This window comes from Monodon monoceros, unplaced genomic scaffold (assembly GCF_005190385.1).
Source record: "Monodon monoceros isolate NGI ecotype Baffin Bay Population unplaced genomic scaffold, NGI_Narwhal_1 Super_Scaffold_19, whole genome shotgun sequence".
Classification (NCBI taxonomy): domain Eukaryota; kingdom Metazoa; phylum Chordata; class Mammalia; order Artiodactyla; family Monodontidae; genus Monodon; species Monodon monoceros.
The window spans coordinates 52,430,355-52,452,519 of record NW_021703775.1 but is presented as its reverse complement, the minus strand read 5'-3'; the positions used below and the strand labels follow the sequence as shown (position 1 = coordinate 52,452,519).

The window sequence follows — 22,165 nt, the reverse complement described above, 5'->3', positions numbered from 1 at the left end:
TATGGTTTTTCTTCTTCAATTTGTTAATATGGCGTATCACATTGATTGATTTGCGTATATTGAAGACTCCTTGCATCCCTGGGATAAATCCCACTTGATCATGGTGTATGGTCCTTTTAGTGTGTTGTTGGATTCTGTTTGCTAGTATTTTGTTGAGGATTTTTGCATCTATATTCATCAGTGATATTGGTCTGTAATTTTCTTTTTTTGTAGTATCTTTGTCTGGTTTTGGTATCAGGGTGATGGTGGCCTCGTAGAATGAGTTTGGGAGTGTTCCTTCCTCCACAATTTTTTGGAAGAGTTTGAGAAGGATGGATGTTAGCTCTCCTCTAAATGTTTAATAGAATTCAGCTGTGAAGCCATCTGGTCCTGGACTTTTGTATGTTGGAAGATTTTGAATCACAGTTTCAACTTCATTACTTGTGATTGGTCTGTTCATATTTTCTATTTCTTCCTGGTTCAGTCTTGGAAGGTTATATGTTTGTAAGAATTTGTCCATTTTTTCTAGGTTGTCCATTTTACTGGCATGGAGTTGCTTGTAGTACTCTCTAAGGATGCTTTGTATTTCTGCGGTGTCTGTTGTAACTTCTCCTTTTTCATTTCTAATTTTATTGATTTGAGTCCTCTCCCTCTTTTTCTTGATGAGTCTGGCTAATGGTTTATCAATTTTGTTTATCTTCTTAATGAACCAGCTTTTACTTTTATTGATCTTTGCTACTGTTTCCTTCATTTCTTTTTCATTTATTTCTGCTCTGATCTTTATGATTTCTTTCCTTCTGCTAACTTTTTTTTTTTTTTTTTGCCGTATGCGGGCCTCTCACTGTTGTGGCCTCTCCCATTGCAGAGCACAGGCTCTGGACGCGCAGGCTCAGCGGCCATGGCTCACGGGCCTTCCCGCTCCGCGGCATGTGGGATCTTCCCGGACCGGGGCACAAACCCGTGTCCCCTGCATCGGCAGGCAGACTCTCAACCACTGCGCCACCAGGGTAGCCCCTTTGGGGGTTTTTTGTTCTTCTTTCTCTAATTGCTTTAGGTGTAAGTTTAGGTTGTTTATTTGAGATGTTTCTTGTTTCTTGAGGTAGGATTGTATTGCTATAAACTTCCCTCTTAGAACTGGTTTTGCTGCATCCCACAGGTTTTGGGTCGTTGTGTTTTCATTGTCATTTGTCTCTAGGTATTTGTTGATTTCCTCTTTGATGTCTTAAGTGATCTCTTGGTTATTAAGTAGTGTATTATTTAGCCTCCATGTGTTTTTTTTTTTTTTTGCAGATTTTTTCCCTGTATTTGATATCTAGTCTCATAGTGTGTGGTCGGAAAAGATACTTGATTCAATTTCAGTTTTCTTAAATTTACCAAGGTTCAGTTTGTGACCCAAGATATGTCTATCTTGGAGATTGTTCCATGAGCACTTGAGAAGAAAATGTATTCTGTTGTTTTTGGATGGAATGTTCTATAAATATCATTTAAGTCCATCTTGTTTAATGTATCATTTAAAGCTTGTGTTTCTTTATTTATTTTCATTTTGGATGATCTGTCCATTGGTGAAAGTGGGATGTTAAAGTCCCCTACTATGATTGCGTTACTGTCGATTTCCCCGTTTTTGGCTGTTAGCATTTGCTTTATGTATTGAGGTGCTCCTCTGTTGGGTGCAGAAATATTTACAATTGTTACATCTTCTTCTTGGATTGATCCCTTGATGATTATGTAGTGTCCTTTTTTGTCTCTTGTAGTAGTCTTTATTTTAAAGTCTATTTTGTTTGAAATGAGAATTGTTACTCCAGCTTTCTTTTGATTTCCATTTGCATGCAATATCTTTTTCCATTCTGTCACTTTCAGTCTGTGTGTGTCCCTAGGTCTGAAGTGGGTCTCTTGTAGACAGCATATTACGGGTCTTGTTTTTGTATCCATTCAGCCAGTCTGTGTGTTTTGGTGGGAGCATTTAATCCATTTATGTTTAAGGTAATTATCGATATGTATGTTCATTCCTGTTACCATTTTCTTAATTGTTTTGGGTTTGATTTTGTAGGTCTTTTCCTTCTCTTGTGTTTCCTGCCTAGAGAAGTTTCTTTAGATTTGTTCTAAAGCTGGTTTGGTGGTGCTGAATTCTGTTAACATTTGCTTATCTGTAAAGGTTTTAATTTCTCCATCAAATCTGAATGAGATCCTTGTTGGGTAGAGTAACCTTGGTTGTAGGTTTTTCCCTTTCATCACATTAAATATGTTCTGCCACTCCCTTCTGGCTTGCAGAGTTTCTGCTGAGAAATCAGCTGTTAACCTTATGGGGATTCGCTTGTATGTTATTTGTTGCTTTTTCCTTGCTGCTTTTAATATTTTTTCTTTGTATTTAATTTTTGATAGTTTGATTAATATGTGTCTTGGCATGTTTCTCTTTGGGTTTATCCTGATTAATATGTGTCTTGGCATGTTTCTCTTTGGGTTTATCCTGTATGGTGCTCTCTGTGCTTCCTGGACTTGATTGACTATTTCCTTTCCCATGTTAGGGAACTTTTTGACTATAATCTCTTCAAATATTTTCTCAGACCCTTTCTTTTTCTCTTCTTCTTCTGGGACCCTTATAATTTGAATGTTGGTTCATTTAATGTTGTCCCAGAGGTCTCTGAGACTGTCCTCACTTCTTTCCATTCTTTTTTCTTTATGCTGCTCCCTGGCAGTTATTGCCACCATTTTATCTTCCAGCTCACTTATCCATTCTTCTGTCTCAGTTATTCTGCTATTCATTCCTTCCAGAGTATTTTTAATTTCAGCATTTGTGTTGTTCATCATTGTTTGTTTGCTTTCTAGTTCTTCTAGATCCTTGTTGAATGTTTCTTGTATTTTCTCCATTCTGTTGCCAAGATTTTGGATCATCTTTACTATCCTTACTCTGAATTCTTTTTCAGTTAGGTTGCCTATTTCATCTTCATTTATTTGTTCTTGTAGGTTTTTACCTTGCTCCTTCGTCTGTAATATATTTTTCTGTCATTTCATTTTTTTTTTTTTTTTGATGGTTGGTGCTGTATTCTTGTGTTACTGGTTGTTTGGCCTGAGACGTCCAGCACTGGAGTTTGCAGAAAGTTGGGTAGAGCTGGGTCTTGTTGCTGAGATGCGTTCCTCTGGGAGTCCTCACTCCAATTAATATTCCCTAGGGTCCTAGGTTCTTTTTTAGTCTAGCGGTTTGGACTCGGAGCTCCCACCACAGGAGCTTGGGCCCAACCTCCAGCCTGGGACCCAAGATCCCGCAAGCTTCGTGGAACGGTAAAGAAAGAAAAAAAAAGGAAAATGAGAAAGAAAAAAAGCAGTACAATATCAAAGAATAAAAAATAAAGTAAAATTAGAAAGATAAAAAATATATTAGGAAAAATAAAACTCATTGAAACAAGTGCAACAAGGTAAAATAAAACCTCAACAGAAAAAAGAAAAAAAAAAGCAGGGGGAACAAGCCAAAAGGGGAGAACAATTACAGAGTATAAAGAATAAAATAAAATTAGAAAAATAAAAGATTTATTAGGAAAAATAAAAACATAAAAGAATCAACAACAATGAATCAGCAAGGTAAAACAGAACCCCAATCTAAAAGAAGAAAAAGAAAAAAGAAAAGAAAAAGAAAAGAAAAAAGCCTAAAATTTGGCTATGGGGGCGAATTTTAGGTGGGGGCTGGAACTTAGGCAGGGGTGGGTTTTAGGGTGGGGCAGGACCCAGGCATTTGGTGTTACGTTTGATCATGGGGTGGGGCCTAGGCTCAGGACCCATGTAGCTGGAAAAGGCCCTGAGGGGGGGCCACGTTCAAGTGTGGGGCAGGGCCTCTTCTTAAGACCTGGGTGGAAGGGGAGAGGCAGCACGTGGAAGGGAGGGCCTCTGGAGTGTGGGGTTCCAGAGTTTGGAGGTAGGGCCGTGAGTGAGGGTGTGTGGGTGGGGTTTAGGCCCAGTGCATTGGAGGGGGTCTCCGAGTGTAGGGGTGGGGCCCTGGGTGAGGGTGTAGGGGCGGGGCTTGGATTCTGCATGGCAGGAGGGAGGCTCCGAGGGCAGAGGATTAGGCCCGAGCCCAACAGGCTCCCTGGTGCCTAAGTGGACAGGGAAGGTACTGGCCGCATTCCCTTCCATTCCTTCGTGCCCCTCCCTCACCATCTCATCCAGGGTGTCCCCCGTCACTGCTGGACCCCTAACCGCGGGTGGGTCCCGCTGGGTGTAGGAACTCCCCTCCCCCAGCCATCCCTCAGGGGTGCCAGTCCTGGAGGTCCGGCCTTTACTTTTGCTCCCCCTTCCTCCCTCTCAGTCCCTCAGGACCCGCATGGCTGGAGGGGGCCTCGGTGGGCAGAGGATGAGGCCTGGGATCTCAGCAGGTTCCTGGGCGCCCAAGTGGGCATGGGAGGAGTTAAGGGGGAGAAGTGGAGGCAGGAGAAACCTGGCCACACTCCCTTTTGATCCTCTGCCCTCCCAATGGTCCCCCAATTTACTGCTTCCGACATGGGATCCCTTCCCCTCCCCCAGCCGCCCCTTAGGGGCACCAGTCCCATCCTGCCTCCACTTCTCCCCCTTCACTCCTCCCATGCCCCATGTCCTACCCGGTCGCTGGGGGTTCATCCTGTCCCCTTAGGTTTCCGTGGTCCCTCACCGGTGCCTGGCAGGTGCCCTAGTTGTGAGGAGAGATGAATTCCGAGTCCTCCTAGTACGCCATCTTGACTCCGCCCTTGAAATGTATTTTTATTATTCAGTTCAAAATACTTTCTAATTTCCATTGTGTTCTTTTTTTCATTCACAGATTATTTAGAAGTTTATTGCTTAACTTCCAAATATATTTGGTTTTTCATATCTTTTTATTTTTCATTTGTTTATGACTATTAGAGCACTTTATATCTTAAAAAAACTTTATGGGAAATGTCAAACATATACAAAAGTGGAAAAAAATAGTTTAATAACCACTCAGGTATCCATAAGCTTCAACTATTTTTAACTCTGGACCAAATTCGTTTCATTTCTGTTCTCTCATTATGCAACCCTCACCAGATTATTTTGAAGCGAATCTCAGATATCATATTTTTTCTATAAATATTTCAGTATGTACCTATACAAGATGACATTAAAAAATTAATTACGATACCATATCCTATCCAGAATAATTCCTTGATGTCATAAAATATCTGGTCAGTTTCCAAAAGTTTTCCATTGTCTCCTAATTTTTCTTTACAGTTTGATTATTTTGAAAACAGGATCCAAATTAAGTTCCAAATATTGTTACTGGTTGATATGTACAAGTCTTTTTAATCTAAATATTCCCTCAGCATGTCTCTTTTTCAACCCTTGCCGTTTATTTTAGAAGCAACTGGGTGTTTTGTAGTTTCCCATAATTTGAATTTTGCTAATTGCACTTGATGATGTTGTTTAATGTGTTCCTCTATCCCTGTATTTCCTATTTCCTGTGAGATATAGAGGCTTGATCACATTCAGATTTGATGTTTTTTGTTTTGTCTTGTTTAATTGGTCAAGATGATGGTGGTGTGAGATTTCATCAATAATCATAGTGATGTCTGGTTATTTCTCTTCTTGATGATGATTACCTAGGTTCATGAATTCATGAAGGAGTTGAAAAATGGTGATATTCTGTTGTTCCTTCTTCATTTATTGGAATACTAGTATAAAGAAATTTCCCCTCAACTTCCATTTGGATATTCTCAGTTATGGTTCTTATAGAAGAGACAGATAAATACTTGATTCTTTCTCCTCATTTACTAGTTTTCAAAATAAGTTGGTTCTTTAGCATTTTTTGGTGATCATCAATGAGGTATTTAAAAAGTTACTGTTATGAACTAATGTGTTTCAACTCAGTTACATTTATTATCTTTGTTAATGCTTGCACTATACCATCAGTCCTTTTGATATAACCCTTAATTTTGTATGGCTTTCTTGTTTTCTTGTGTGCATGATGTTCCAGACTTATCTTGTACAATTCCTGCCCTTTTTCTAAGGGCCTTACTTTTTTTTTTTTTCTTTCTTCTTTTTGGCTGTGCTGCGTGGCTTGCATTATCTTAGTTCCCTGACCAGGAATTGAACCCACGCCCTTGGCAGTGAAAGCGTGGAGTTCTAACCACTGGACGACCAGGGGATTTCCCCTTACTTTGTTTTAATTAAAAAATGGTATTTAGAGACAGCAGTATGTGCAGTAGGTGTGCTCATTGCTACTTGTTTGGTCATTGTTTTTAGACCTTTTCAGTGGTCAGATGTAGGAAATATATGTACAGTTTTAAAAAATGAAATACATCATTAGTTTATGTTATACTTTATTCAGATTCAGAGCTACAGGGTTTTTGCTTAACCTCATTAATCTTACAGTTGTATCTCCTTTCTTCCATACTTAAAAACCTAGTTTTCAATGGCACCAAGAAAACTACTCATTTGATTTATCCTAACACACACACACACACACACACACACACACACACACACACCGGCTCAGAATAACATACCTGCCCCTGCCTAGGTATTAAGCTTTGAAATTCAACTTTTACCCCCTAAGTCTACAAGCTGTTGAAGGTGCTGCTTGTCTTCTCAGCTCTTTCTTTTGGAATTGATGAATGTCTCACAAGAAAAGTGGTTGCAAAAGCCAGACTCATCTCTCTAGATTTACCTCCTTTTAAAGATATTAGACTGGTAGATCTTCACTATATTCTTTGCCCTCTGATGCCTTCGAGTAATGTTTTAAAATATTTTGTGCATGTTTTCTAGTTGTCTTCAGTAAGATGTTGGTCTGAATTATCTAATCTGCCATTACTGGAAAAGAAAGTCCCCTTACCACTTAAATGTTGAAAATTTAATTTATATTTATATAATGTGACGACAATATTTGGTTTTATTTCAAAGGTTCTGAAACAAAAACACCTGGATGATTGTCTACGACATGTATCTGTAAGAAGATTTGAATCATTTAATCTGTTCTCAGTAACAGAAGCCCAAAAAAGGGAAGCTGAAGAGGAAGTTGGTGCCTGGGTTCAATATACAAGCATCTTGTATCCTGAATACAGTATTTTCTTAAGGTAAACATCACTCTAGTTAAGATTTTTTTTTAAGTTTTTTTCTCTTGTAGAAGAAAACAATCTAAGAATCTCATTGTTCATTCTATTGAGTTTGCAGGCAATCTTTATCAGAACTTAGGTTTTGCAACTTTGTGTTTGGAATCCTGCTGCTTTAACTGGGTCTTACTGTATTCTCAGAACTAAAAATAAAACATTCTAAGGAATGTATCGGCATTTGAGGATAAAGTTCAAATCAAAGGGTTCATTTAACCATTGTCTCATAGCATTTGATTATGAAAAAAAGCCAAGTTCTTTTTGAGGCAAAGAAGGCTGAAAGTGAAAACAGAATTTTTCCAAACTGCTCTTCAAGTAGTAGTTATTTGAAAAATCAAGCTTTGGTATTTTTCCCATTCATGTTTTGTCACTTTCAGAATAGAATCTTAGGAATAGGAGGAGAAAATTCACCCAAAACACTAATATCGTGAGAAGCATACAGACTGTTCTGGCTTTAAAAATCATTAGAAAAGAGATAAGAGAGTTGCAAACTGAAGTAACAAGATATCATTTTTACTGAATTAATTTTCTCTCAAGTTACAGTCTAGCATGTTGCAATATTACTGCAGGTATTTGATTTTATAAAATCTGCCTTTCTTGACAAGATTTCACATTTTGAAAGGGAGGGAGGAGCACATTTACAGTAACTGTAAGAAGAGCAAAAAACATTTTAAGTGGAAACGTGTCTGAATACAGTTTAGGTGAGGTCAGGAATAATTTTAAGAAAAAAGTTTTCACAAAGGATGTCTATTTATAGTATATGTTTCCTGAACTATTTTAGTTTAAAATATCTCAGCTCTAAAAGATACCATTATAGCTTAAAATTTGGGATTTGGATAAAAATTGACTAGAGTGGGCAGGGGAATGCAATTAGGATCCGGTTTCATCATGTTGATTTATTAAAAACTCTAAATAGAAGGTAAAAACTTAAGGATTTGTGAGTTTGCCTGTACATTCATTATGAGATTGAAATTAGAATACCTCAACTGCCTGGCATTCTGATGGAGATAATTAGTTTAGTCCTTGATTAGGAAGGAAAGAAAAATGCATTAAATGCTTACTGTTTGCCAAGTACAGTACTACGTGCTTTGATGTATTCTAATTCATGTACTCCTTACAATAACTCTGTGAAGTAGGAATGAAGATGATTAAACAATTGGAAGATAGAATCTGTAAGGATATTAAACAGAAGGAGAAACAGAGTAATACCCCTACTGGTAGGGGTCTTCAGGTATAAAGTTCTAAAACTTATCTTCTATGTCTACGGTGACAAGAGGCAGTAAGTGTAAACTGTACCAAGAATAACTTCCTGACATCTTCAAGGCCCTGGTAAAGAATAACTTCCTGACATCTTCAAGGCCCTGGTAAGGCTTAGCCAGAGAGAATGTGAAATCTTCTGTTCTTGAGAGCTTTCAAAATAAGGCATGGTTCTCCACCTGGTGGAGATGGTGTTGATGTAGCAGCAAGACACCTCTCCAACAGTGTGGTTCTTTGTGATATATCCATTTTTGAAAGAATAAATGTATCTATATAAATATGATATTAAATCCTAGTTTATAGAAAGAAGACAGGTGACTGAGCTAGAATTTAGGCCTCATTGGCTGCCAAGATTTTTTCTCTTTTTTTCAAACTAGCTAATATCTCTCCATATCAATAGTGCAAAAATAACAATAGCTTACACATACAGAATTCTAGAGCTGAATTCTGATCTTAGAAAAAAAATAATCCTAACAACATTAATAATGACTGACAATTGAGTGCCTACTATGTGACAAGCACTGTTGTGAATGGTTTACATGTATAAGCTTATTTAATTCACATAGCACTTCCTGAGGTAAATACTGTTTTTATCCTCATTTTACAGATGAGAAAATAACTCGATTGAGGGCACACAGCCAATAATTGGTTATGCCCCTATTTAAACCCTGGTGATCTGGTTTCATGCCTGTATAATACTTTTAAAAACTTTTGTTTTGAAATAATTACAGGCTCTCAAAAAGTTGCAAAAATAGTACAAGGAGTTCCATGTACCCATCACCCAGTTGTCTCCATCAGTAACATCTTATATAATGATAGTCACAGCCTGCACTTTTAACTTCTACATCCTGCCACTTGTGAGGCAGTCATATATACATTTATTCACTTTTCAGATGAAGGGATTGAGGCCTAGATAAACTAATTTCCTCATTGATTATTCTGAGCATTCCATTTCTTACTCCATAATCCTGATACCATATAGGAAATCACCGATATTACTGTAATTGCTTAGGAAGGGCAGGATTTCTGCCAAGAATAGTTCATTCCATTCCATTGCCAATTTTGTTCATGTTGATTTCTTATGGTTACCACTTCTCCTTGTTTACTGTTATCTGCCCAACATGGATTTCCATTCTTGCTCCTTTGATATCTTGTATCAACTCTTTTGTCAGTCTTTCCATGCCATTTCTTTAGCTACCTTTATCTGTTTTCTTCAGTGTTATTTGAATTGTGAGCACTCTAAAGTTTAAAAAAATTACTTGTAATAGCCAAAAGTAGTGGCTTGGAAAGTTGTTTTGAAATGCAGTACCATCATCATCTATATTTTTTAAGTTTATTAACGCTATGCAGTGAAAAAAAGTGGTGAATAGTTTTTAAATAAATCAGTAAATTCATTTCCCTACATATTGATTTATGTTCCTTTAAAGTTTTATTAGACTTGAAATGAATACCTTAAGAGAGTAAATAACTAGATATTCGTGAATTCAGAGTACATAGTTGTATATTGTTTATATTATTAAAAGGTATATAAGCAGTGGCCTGAATTAAAATTTTGATCATTTCCTGTCAGCTTTACATGATGATACTTAAAATGAAGGAATAAAGAATTCCCCCTGGTGACTTTTCATCAGAAGCAAAAGTCTGGACAGTGTAAAAGTTAGGTTATGAATTCTCCAAGATCTGTTGTCTTTTCTGTATATCTGAGGATGGTCGACTCTTTGCTCCAAAGTGAATGTTGAGACTTAAGTCAATTAAAATCCAGGGTATGGCTCCTGCTTTATTCCTTGGCAAAGTCTTCTTGTTTCCCTGGTGTTCATTTCTTAGAATTTTATAGAAGAGGTTCTTGCTATTAGATAGATACATGTATAGAAAACTAATATATACCAGGAGGTGTTTATACTAAAAATCCTTCATTAAAAATTCCTTGTTCCTGGGACTTCCCTGGTGGTCCAGTGGCTAAGACTTGTGCTCCCAATGCAGGGGGCCCAGGTTTGATCCCTGGTGAGGGAACTAGATCCCTTGTGCTGCAACTAAGAGTTTGCATGCTGCAACTAAAGATCCCATGTGCCGCAACTAAAAAAGATCCCGCATGCTGCAAATAAAAGATCCCACACGCCGCAGCAAAGATCCCATGTGCCGCAGCTAAGACCCAGCGCAGCCAAATGAATGAATGAATAAATAAATATATATATATATATAAAGGGACCTCCCTGGTGGTCCAGTGGTTGTGAATCTGTCTTGCAATGCAGGGGATGTGGGTTTGATCCCTGGTCAGGGAATTAAGATCCCATGTGCCATGGGGCAACTAAGCCCATGTGCCACACTACTGAGCCCGTGCGCCACAACTAGAGAGAAGCCTGTGCACCACAATGAAGAGCCTGTGTGCCACAACGAAAGATCCCACGTGCTGCAACTAAGACCTGATGCAGCCAAAAAAACAAAAAAAAATATATATATATTTTAATAGATCTTTATTGGAGTATAATTGCTTCACAATACTGTGTTAGTTTCTGTTGTACAACAAAGCAAATCAGCCGTATGCATACATGTCCCCATACCCCCTCCCTCTTGAGCCTCCTTCCCATCCTCCCTATCCCACCCCTATAGATCATCGCAAAGCACCGAGCTGATCTCCCTGTGCTATGCTGCTGCTTCCCACTAGCTAACTATTTAACGTTCAGTAATGTATATATGTCGATACTACTCTCACTTCACCCTCCTACTCCATGTCATCAAGTCCATTCTCTATGTCTCCCTCTTTATTCCTGCCCTGCAACTAGGTTCATCAGTACCTTTTTTTTTTTTTAGATTCCATATATATGCGTTAGCATACGGTATTTGGTTTTCTGTTTCTAACTTACTTCACTCTGTATGACAAACTCTAGGTCCATCTACCTCACTACAAATAACTCGATTTTGTTTCTTTTTATGGCTGAGTAATATTCCATTATATATATGTACCACATCTTCTTTATCCATTAATCTGTCAATGGACATTTAGGTTAGTTCCATGTCCTGGCTGTTGTAAATAGTGCTGCCGTGAACATTGTGGTGCATGTCTCTTTTTGAATTATGTTTTTCTCAGGGTATATGCCCAGTAGTGGGATTGCTGGGTCATATGGTGGTTCTATTTTTAGTTTTTTAAGAAACCTCCATACCGTTTTGCATAGTTGTTGTATCAATTTACATTCCCACCAACAGTGTAGGAGGGTTCCCTTTTCACCACACCCTTTCCAGCATTTATTGTTTCTAGCTTTTTTGATAATGGCCATTCTGACTGGTGTGAGGTCGTACTTCATTATAGTTTTGACTTGCATTTCTCTAATAATTAGTAACATTGAGCATCTTTTCATCTGCCTCTTGGCCATCTGTATGTTTTCCTTGGTGAAATGTCTATTTAGGTCTTCCACCCATTTTTTAACTGGATTGTTTGTTTTTTTGATATTGAGTTCCATGATCTGTTTGTATATTTTGGAGATTAATTCTTTGTCTGTTGTTTCATTGGGAAATATTTTCTCCCATTCTGAGGGCTGTCTTTTTGTCTTGTTTATGGTTTCCTTTGCTGTGCAAAACCTTTTAAGTTTAATTAAGTCCCATTTGTTTATTTTTGTTTTTATTTCCATTACTCTAGGAGGTGGGTCAAAAAAGATCTTGCTGTGATTTATGTCAGAGTGTTCTTCCTATGTTTTCCTCCAAGAGTTCTGTGTCTGGTCTTACATTTAAGTCTTTAATACATTTGGAGTTTATTTTTGTGTTTGGTGTCAGGTAGCATGCTAATTTCATTCTTTTACATGGAGCTGTCCAGTTTTCTCAGCACCACTTATTGAAGAGGCTGTCTTTTCTCCGTTGTATGTTCTTGCCTCCTTTGTCATAAATTAGATGCCCATATGTGCGTGGGTTTATCTCTGGGCATTATCCTGTGCCATTGATCTATATTTCTGTTTTTGTGCCAGTACCATACTGTTTTGATTACTGTGGCTTTGTGGTATAGTTTGAAGTCGGGGAGCCTCATTCCTCCAACTCCATTTTTCTTTCTCAAGTTGCTTTGGCTATTTGGGGTCTTTTGTGTTTCCATATGTATTGTAAGACTTTTTGTTCTAATTCTGTGAAGAATGCCATTGGTAGTTTGATAGGGATTGTACTGAATCTGTAAATTGAATTGGGTAGTAGATTGCTTTGGGTAGTATAGTTATTTTCACAATGTTGATTCTTCCAATCCAAGAACGTGGTATATTTCTCCATCTGTTTATCTTATCTTTGATTTCTTTCATCAGTGTTTCATAGTTTTCTGAGTACAAGTCTTTTGCCTCCTTAGGCAGGTTTATTCCTAGGTATTTTATTCATTTTGTTGCAATGGTAAATGGGAGCGTTTCCTTAATTTCTCTTCCTGATTTTTCATTGTTGGTGTATAGGAATGCCAGAGATTTCTGTGCATTAATTTTGTATCCTGCAACCTTACCAAATTCACTGATTAGTTCTAGTAGTTTTCTGGTGACATCTTTAGGATTTTCTATGTATAGTAAAAAACTGTATTAAAAAAAATTTCTTCTCCTTGTCTTATAAGTTGCAATTTCTTGTTGTATAGAGATTACTGTATAGATACTAGAAATTGTTGTTCCCCGCCCCTGTATTTTAACTTAATTTCAGTGTAATAGGAATTTGCATATTCTGGAAACTTTAAAATACTTCCATTTATATTCAGAACCATAAAAGTGCCTGAGTTATTCATTTATAAATGTATACATGTCTTAGGTGTAGAAGAAGCTGAGAGGCCTGAACTGTCCTCCTTTCTTTGAATGGCTCCTGTTGCTATGGTAATTGCTGAATTAGAAGCCTAGCATTCTTGCCTTTTGGCCTGTCTTGGAGGCTTAGAATGGGCAAGAAGTCAAGAATGACTTTGTAGGGCTTCCCGGGTGGCGCAGTGGTTGAGAGTCCGCCTGCCGATGCAGGGGACGCGGGTTCGTGCCCCAGTCTGGGAAGATCCCACATGCCGCGGAGTGGCTGGGCCCGTGAGCCATGGCCGCTGAGCCTGCGCGTCCAGAGCCTGTGCTCCGCGACGGGAGAGGCCACAGCAGTGAGAGGCCCGCGTACCACAAAAAAAAAAAAAGAACTGTAGTACAGCAAATGCACTGCATTGAGATCATGTATTGCTTCTCTAAGGAAAGGAAAAAAAAATAAAACAAACCCTCACCTCACTGGATTTAGTATATACCCTGTGAGCGCTCACTGAATAAAAACTTGTGATGGGAATGATATGCTTATGAAATTAGATGTATGGCAGATTATCCTTATATGTGTAGTGTATCATAGGTGCCCCTTTAAAACTTGGCAAGGTTGGTATCTGAGGCAAATATGAATACTGAATTTATATTTATTTATTATTTTTAATTTAAATTTATTTATTTATTTGTTCATTTTTGGCTGCGTTGGGTCTTTGTTGCTGCGTGCAGGCTTCCTCTAGTTGCAGTGAGCAGGGGCTACTCTTTGTTACGGGTGCGCAGGCTTCTCATTGTGGTGGCTTCTCTTGTTGCGGAGCATGGGCTCTAGGCACGTGGGCATCAGTAGTTGTGGCTCGTGGGCTCTAGAACTCAGGCTCAGTAGTTGTGACTCACGGGCTTAGTTGCTTTGCAGCGTGTGGGATCTTCAGGGACCAGGGCTCGAACTTGTGTCCCCTGCATTGGCAGGTGGATTCTTAACCACTGTGCCACTTAGGGAAGTCCCTGAATTTATATTTAAAAAGTACAGTTTTAATGTTAGTAGTGCTGTTAACAACAGTGGTGAATATTAAAGCAGCTTTTGTTCTCTTGTATTTTATTTTGTATTTTAGAAGGAACTTTATAGGAGCTTCAAAATGTGGTGCACTGTATGTAGAAAATGAAAAGACTAATCCATTGAGTCATGTTTTCATGGAGCTTAAATCACAGATATGGGCTAATTATAACTTAATTTTCTAGGTTATTTGAAGTTCAATCATGATTGTTTGTGTAGTTTGCTTACATATACATATATTCAAAGTTTCAGTAAATTGAAATATTCCCTAGATACTTTTTCAAATTTTCATATATTATGTAGAAATAATCTTTTAGTTTCCTATAACTAGGAGATGTAAGACTGAAAAAAAAAAACTCTTCAGCCATTTATTTTTGAAAGATCTCCAAAGTAGTTGCATGGAAAATCAACTTTTTAAACCTCTTTGTTCTTATGCAGCCTCTTAGGGCCCATTCTGCTCTCTGGCTTACTTTTTCTGATTTTGGGGGACCACTTTTCTTTTTAATCAAGGTAAAATTAATCATTTTAACCATTTTAAATTCAGTATATTCACGATGTTGTGCAACCATCACCACTCTCTAATTTCCGAAGCTTTTCATCAACCCAAAAGGAAACCCCATCCCCATTACTAGTAACTCTCCATCTTCCTCCTCCCCCTAGCCCCTGGCAACCACTTATCTACTTTCTGTCTATATGGATTTGCCTATATTGCCTATTCTGGACATTTTATATAAGTAGAATCATATGATATGCGGCCTTTATATTTGGCTTCTTTCACTTAGCATAATGTCTTCTGATTCATGCATGTTATAGCATATACCAGTACTTCATTCCTTTATTATGGCTGAATAATATTCCATTGTACGGACAATACCATATTTTGTTTATCCCTTCATCAGTTGATGGACATTTGGGTAGTTTCTACTTTTTGGCTATTATGAATAATGCTACTATGAACATTCATGTACAAGTTTTTATGTGAATGTTTAAGTTTTAAATTCTTTCTTTTAGGTATGTACTGAGGGGCAGAATTACTGGGTCATGTAGTAACTCTTTGTTTAACTTTTTGAAGAATGGCCAAATTGTTTTCCACAGTGGCTGTGCCATTTTACCTACTAGGAATATATGAGGGTTCTAGTTTCTCCCCATTCTTGCAAGCACCTATGATTTTTCCTATATTATTATTATTTTGTATTATTGCCATTCTAGTGGGTGTAATCTTACTGTTGTTTTGATTTGCAGTCCCCCAGTGACTAATTATGTTATATGTTTTTTCATGTGCCCATTGGCCATTTGTATAACTTCTTTGGAGAAATGTCTATTCAAGTCCTATGCCCATTTTTAATTGGGTTGTTTGTCTCTTTGTTATTGAATTTCAGACTTCTTTATATATTCTGGATACTTAACCCATATCAGATATGTGATTTGCAAATATTTTCTCCTATCTTCTGGGTTATCTTTTCACTTTCTTGATAGTGTCCTTTGGTGTACAAAAGTTTTTAGTTTTGTTGAAGTTCAATTTATCTATTTTTTTTCTTTTGTTGTTTGTGTTTTGGGTGCCATATTTAGCCCTCACTTACTTTTAACCTCTGGTTTCAATCTCTTGATACCTTTAGGCTTCAAATTTTTCTCTGGTAGCTTTTTTTTTCCCCCTCTTCAGATAATTATCTGCCCCAGTTACTTGCTCCTTAATCTTTACCCCATAGGCCATTCTTCAGAAAAACTCAAAGGTCCTCAGTTCTAGCATAGCTTTAGGTGCTTGTGAAAAAAATTTCTTGGCTTTGGGAAGAAAAAACTGGCTACTAGTAAACTTTTTTCCAGCTTTGTTGAGATATTGATATAATTGACATATAACATTGTGTAAATTTAAGGTGTACACTGTGTTGACTTGATTCACTTATATATTGCAAAATGATTAGTACCATACTACTAGCTAACACTTCTATCATGTCACATAATTATCATTTCTTTTTTGTGGTAAGAATATTTAAGTTAAAGGCTTGGGAAACAAGTTAAAGCTTCGGAGTTTAGGAGAAGATGGAGTGAACTTTTTATACCCTGGATATGTTAGCAAAATGTTATGACTGTTATATAACATTAAGTATCAGTGTAATGGTAAAACTGAGAAGTTTGATAAGGTCCCTTCCTTGCAGGTATTACTGTCTAATAACCACATTGTCCAGGCAGGACCTAGGTAAACAGTTGAAAGATTAAGGGTAGACAAGATCTTATAGAGTTGACACTTGAATAAAGTATAGATGACTCTGAATAAAGAAAAGTCCTTGAGTTTGGGCCAATTGAAAGGGAACTTGAAATAATCAAACTGAATCTTTACCACACTGTGTTCATGGCAGTTTTCCTATAAGTAGGACTAATTCTTATACCATTGAAGACAATGATTGTTGACATTTTTCTTTCATAAGATGCCATCTTTTAGGGTTCCTAGACTTCGTAGATAAATGATTTTCATTTTTGTAAGTTACTTAGAGGTATAGGATTAGTTTTCTTGTCTCCCCACCCTGATCCCATTTAATGTCATAGGGTATACTTTCTGCTTCTTGGCTTCAAGAAATAATGCTTTCAAGAAGACAAGTTTTGTGTCACACTTTCTATTTTTAATACTGCTTTTAACTTTTAAACGTGCATTTTACTTTATCCCAGTTTCTGCTTTTTAGAAATATTTAACTTCTTGCAAAATATATGTACCTTTTTTTTTTAACTCTTGTCTCAGATTTCTTTTCAAATGTTTATTTCATCTTGATGAGAAGGAGAGAGAGATAGAGTGACAGAGAGAGCATGCGAATGTGCATGAGAGAATGTCCTTATTAAAACTAGGCCATAAAGCAATTTCACTTTTAGTTATTTATCCTAAAGAAATAATCAGAAAGGGGCTCAATGCTATTTCTACAAGGATGTTCATTGAAACAATATGCATAAAGCACAAAAGTGGGCATAATCTAAAAATCGATCGTAAGATGTTGGTTCAGTAAATTATGGTGCATTCATTGGACTACTTGGCAGCCATTAAAATCATGTTGCAGGAGAATATTTAATGATGTGGGAAACTTTATAATATGTTAAATGAAAAAATACAAATTGAAAAACCATATGGACAATGTGCTCTCAGTTATTTAATGACAGGTCTATGAGCATAGCATAAAATTTGAAGGCTATATACCAAACTATTAACTGTGGTTACCTCTGCATGATAGGATTATGGGCAGTTTTTTCTTGAGGAAACTGTATATTGCTTTTATATTTAGGAAAAAGCTTTTTGAGTTCTAAGCTGTATTGCTGATCATTTTAATAGCTTCATCTTGTGCTTTAGATGTTTAATGCTTTGTTCTTTTTCCTCTCTTGTCTGACCTGTATGTTGTAGTTTCCTAACATGGAAAAGTTAGGCGTAAATAACCTCTTCTAGAATCTTGCATCCACAGAGAAGGTGCAGAATCATTGTGTTATGAAGATGAAAGTTGGATTTGTGGTTGATAACTTCATTGCCTTAAGTTATGATACTGTTGAACCCAATGGTTATTGGGCCAGTGATTATTGCAGATAACTTTTTGCATCCTCACTTGGTCACTCCATGAAGGAACTTGGTCTCTGTGATAGAAATAAAATGTTGTTCTGAAAAGGGTATTACAGTTTACATGTGTTCTCTTACTATATGTATTAGCTTGCTAGGGCTCCCAGAACCAAACACCGCAGATTGGCTTAAACAGCAAGATTATTTTCTCACAGTTTGGGGTCTAGAAGTCTTGGATCTAGGTGTTGCAGGTTTGGTTTCATCCAAGGCCTCTCTCTTTGACTTGCATGTGGCTGCTCTCTTGCTGCCTCTTCACGTGATTGTCCCCCTGTGCACATGCCTTGTTGTCTCTGTGTGTCCTAATCTCCTTTTTTTGTAAGGATATATATATATTATATATATAATATATATATTATATATATAATATATATATAATATATAATATATATATAATATATATATATTAGGGTTCACCCTAATGACCCAATTTTAACTTAATTAACTCTTTGAATGCCCTATGTCCAAATTCAGTCACATTCTGAGGCACTGGGGGTTAGGGCTTCAACATATGAATTTTGGGGAGACACAGTTCAGTCCATAATAGTATATATCATTTGTGATGAGTTTTAATGACAAAGTAGTATGGATGAAGTAAATTTTATTGTGAATTATTAATGGTTATTATAAACTATTACAACATCCGAAAGAACTACAGCTGTAAGTTATATAGGGGAGAATGTAGAAGATTGTAGATGTGTTAGCACCAACTTTTTGTAATCACCACTGGAAAAGTAGCTCAGATTCTATGACCTATTGATTCAGGTCACACCTAATGTGATTCAGGAGTCCTGGCTAACACAACACTGCCACTAAAATTTGGGAAATGTATTGGTAATACGCCTTCTGCCATTCTTTGAAATAATTTTTTTTTTTTTCTCCTAGCTGGGCTACATGACAGGACCCTGTGGTGGCTGGTGTCTCATGGTCCTAGAGAAATTTGTAGACCCTCTACCTTATATGCTCTTACATGTGACAATGGTGATTGTTTTCTCCCCAATGAATCCTGGGGCTGACCTGGACTTTTAACTCACACTGCTACAGTCTCCTGCTTGTGAATCCTTCCTAGGGGTCTCATAGAGTGGGATCTGTTTTGTGATGTATCCAAAACTGATCTCTTTTGGGTTAGTAATTACTTAAGGAAATATTCTTGTTGAAATACAAAATATTTTCATTTTCTACCTATATTTGGGAGACCGAAGGTGACTATCTCTTAGGAAATATAGTCCAGAGTTTTAGTTTTTCTGTTTCATTGTTACTGTGTTAATGTAGTTACGATCTATAATATTGGTGGAATTATTTAAGCTTCAGGAGTGTCAGACTGGATTTAAAGTTTTTCCTCATTCAAATAAAGGCATACTGTGTTTATGTGTTATAGGCGTGTAATGCATTTATGTAGATGTGTATGTATATATTCACACACATACTTGGTAAGATAGTTTGATTAAAAAATGAGAAATTTGGGCCTTTATGGGTAATTGCTCTATTTTTAACTTAGTGTGGTCATGGAAGGATCATGGAATATGAAGTTCAGGTTTTAGCTCTTCCAGTTACTTGCTGTGTGATCTTAGGCAAGTCTTTGAACAAATCTTAACTCCTTATAATTGAATAAGAAACAGTAACTGGGGGCTTGCCTGGTGGCACAGTGGTTAAGAATCCGCCTGCCAATGCAGGGAACACGGGTTTGAGCCCTAGTCCGGGAAGATCTCACATGCTGCAGAGCAACTAAGCCTGTGCACCAAAACTACTGAGCCTGTGCTCTAGAGCCTGTGAGCCACAACTACCGAGCCCGCGTGCTACAACTATGGAAGTCCATGCGCCTAGAGCCTGTGCTTCGCAACAAGAAAAGCCTCTGCAATGAGAAGCCCGCACACCACAATGAAGAGTAGCCCCCGCTTGCCGCAACTAGAGAAAGCCCACGTGCAGCAAAGAAGACCCAATGTAGCCAAAAATAAATAAATAAATAAATTTATTAAAAAAAAAAAAAAGAGGAATAGAATTAAGATCAGTGAGCAAGATACAAAACATTTGCCCCCTGACATTTAGAACTCCCTGTAAATGGAATGTGCAGACCTGAAGGTCTGTTAGTTCTTTGTGACTGAAGTTCTGAATTTGTTGGGTCATAATAGAAGGAACTTATGTATTGAGTGTGGTAATGAAAGTTGATTGTTTATTTTCATTTTGAGAGTCTCAAAGTGTAGGGTTTTGTTTTGTTGTCTTTATAAAGGTAAATAATTTATGTCACATTTATATAATTAAAACAATAACAATAAAATATTTATTAGTACTTTAAAGTGTAGATTAATCATCAAGAAATGTCATAACATTAAATATCCCAAAGACTCGTCTGTTATTTCTTTTCCTTCTCCCTCTAGTGGGCAGAAATATTTTAAAAACACCACATGGAAAGGGTTATTAGTATTGAGCATATCACAATATAGTCTCAGATTTTTAAAAGATTAATAACTGTTAATATTTCAGAATCATTAAAGAAAATGCTTTATTCCTTTCTAGGCATAATAGTGGATCTTTGAATGTTGAAGATGTTCTTACCAGCTTTGACAATACAGGAAATATTTGTAAGTTATATACCCACTGTATAGAAATATTTTTAGTGTTTTTAAAGTGAATTTTAAATTTTTTTTCACAGTGTTTATTTTATTGACGTGTGTGTGTGTGTGTGTGTGTGTGTGTGTGTCTGTATGACAGAACATAGGTCAGGAGGAACACTGGATTCTCCAGTACTATCCCTTTTGTTTCTTGTTTTCATTTTGACCTTTTCAGTTAATCAGTCCAACAGAGGGGCTGTCTCTCCCTTCTTTGCTGTGTTTGGGAGTGTGTGTTTCTACTTCTTGCTCCTTCTCTCTTTCACTAAAGAGTGAACCCAGAACATTTTTCCTTGCTGCTAATATACTTTAATACCAGAATGATTTTATTTTATGCTTTATTATAATATTATAGAATATATTGATTTCTTATCTAAGTCTCTGATTAAGTCATAATAGATTTCTCCACTGAGAAAATCATTTAATTATAATGTCACGTAATGAAAGAAATCAAACAAGAAATACCTTTATATCACTGTGTTAAACAACATACCATGATAGAAGCGGTGTACTCCTTTATGTGTTGCATAGGCTATTTTTCTTAAGATAGTGGATAATCAATGAAATATTAACATTTTAAATGTAAAAATTATACTCAAATACTTCTCAGGAAATTTCACAACTGTAACTACTTATTGTCTGAACTAAAATAACATATTCTGCTAACAGTCCTACGTTATCAAATGCTTTCTAATTTTCGATCTGCATAGAATAATGTCCAACAATACTCAGGCAATGATTTTGTTCTTATGCCCACACGATGGCAAGCTTTTGATTGTGGAGAAAAAAATTTATGTATTTTGTCACTAAGGAATCTAACTATCCTAAAATTATCCTAAAATATTTAAAATAATGTAGGTTTCTTTTTCATGGATAGTGTTAAGTATACCTTTTAGTTTCTCTGTGTTGGCACTTGCTGAATTCTTTCCCAGTATTTTTCTTGGGGGTTGGGGCAAGGTCTGGGTAAGGGATACTAATGGTGGTTGAGGACACATTCTCCTTTAGTTCTGTGGTAATGTAAAATATCATTAAGTCAGGCTTATGCATACCCAATTAAGGAACATAATTCTAGAATGTTAAATGTGGATTTTTGATTTGGTAATGTAAAAATCAAGTACTGTTCCCAATGGCTCAGTATGAAGTAGGGCCACTAGCTGGCAGCATTATGTAAAATAAAAATATTTTCCTAAAGGTCTAAGCTATTATTTTGTGTATGAATAATATGTTACCCCCCCCACCATAAGTTGTCGTTGCATTGACAAATGCAGAAATTGTATGTTAAAAGCTTTTTTTTTTCCCACTGCTGCCCATTGTTTGGTGGAAAGGTTGGAGTCTTTGGATTGAGACACACCTACATTTGAATCTTGGTTCTGAGATTAATCTTGAGCAATTTATATTATCTCTATGAACCTCAGTTTTTTTTCATCTCTTAGAACTGGACATAATGTATGGAAAGTGTATAACATACTGTATTCCTCATACTTGATACTCGGTAAATGAAACTCTTTATTATTACCAGTGGTGAGTACCTCTAAAGCTTTGCAGTTTTTTTTCTAATAATGAAGAAAGTATTTTTAAAAATTATTCTGGGGCTTCCCTGGTGGCGCAGTGGTTGAGGGTCTGCCTGCCGATGTAGGGGACACGGATTCGTGCCCCGGTCCGGGAAGATCCCACATGCCACGGAGCAGCTGGGCCCGTGAGCCATGGCCGCTGAGCCTGTGCGTCCGGAGCCTGTGCTCCGCAACGGGAGAGACCACAACAGCAAGAGGCCCGCATACCGCCAAAAAAAAAAAAAAATTATTATGTTTTAAAATAAACTATTTTGATTGAACTAACAAGGTAAGAAAATAGATCAAATTAGAAAAATAGTAATTTATTAAAATGTCTTG

The 22,165-nt window shown here is 37.0% G+C and overlaps 1 protein-coding gene across 2 annotated transcripts in view; it reads left to right on the top strand.

Annotated features, from left to right (window-relative positions):
• CAMKMT (calmodulin-lysine N-methyltransferase) overlaps positions 1-22,165 on the top strand; it is a 389,523-nt gene that overhangs the window by 7,887 nt on the left and 359,471 nt on the right. For both annotated transcript variants that reach the window (XR_003794865.1, XM_029231722.1), the window contains exons 2-3: positions 6,856-7,028; positions 20,185-20,249. Coding sequence is in view for 1 of the 2 variants with exons in the window: in XM_029231722.1 (XP_029087555.1) it covers positions 6,856-7,028; positions 20,185-20,249 (238 nt within the window). In the remaining variant the exon portion in view is untranslated. The remainder of the gene's footprint in view (positions 1-6,855; positions 7,029-20,184; positions 20,250-22,165) is intronic.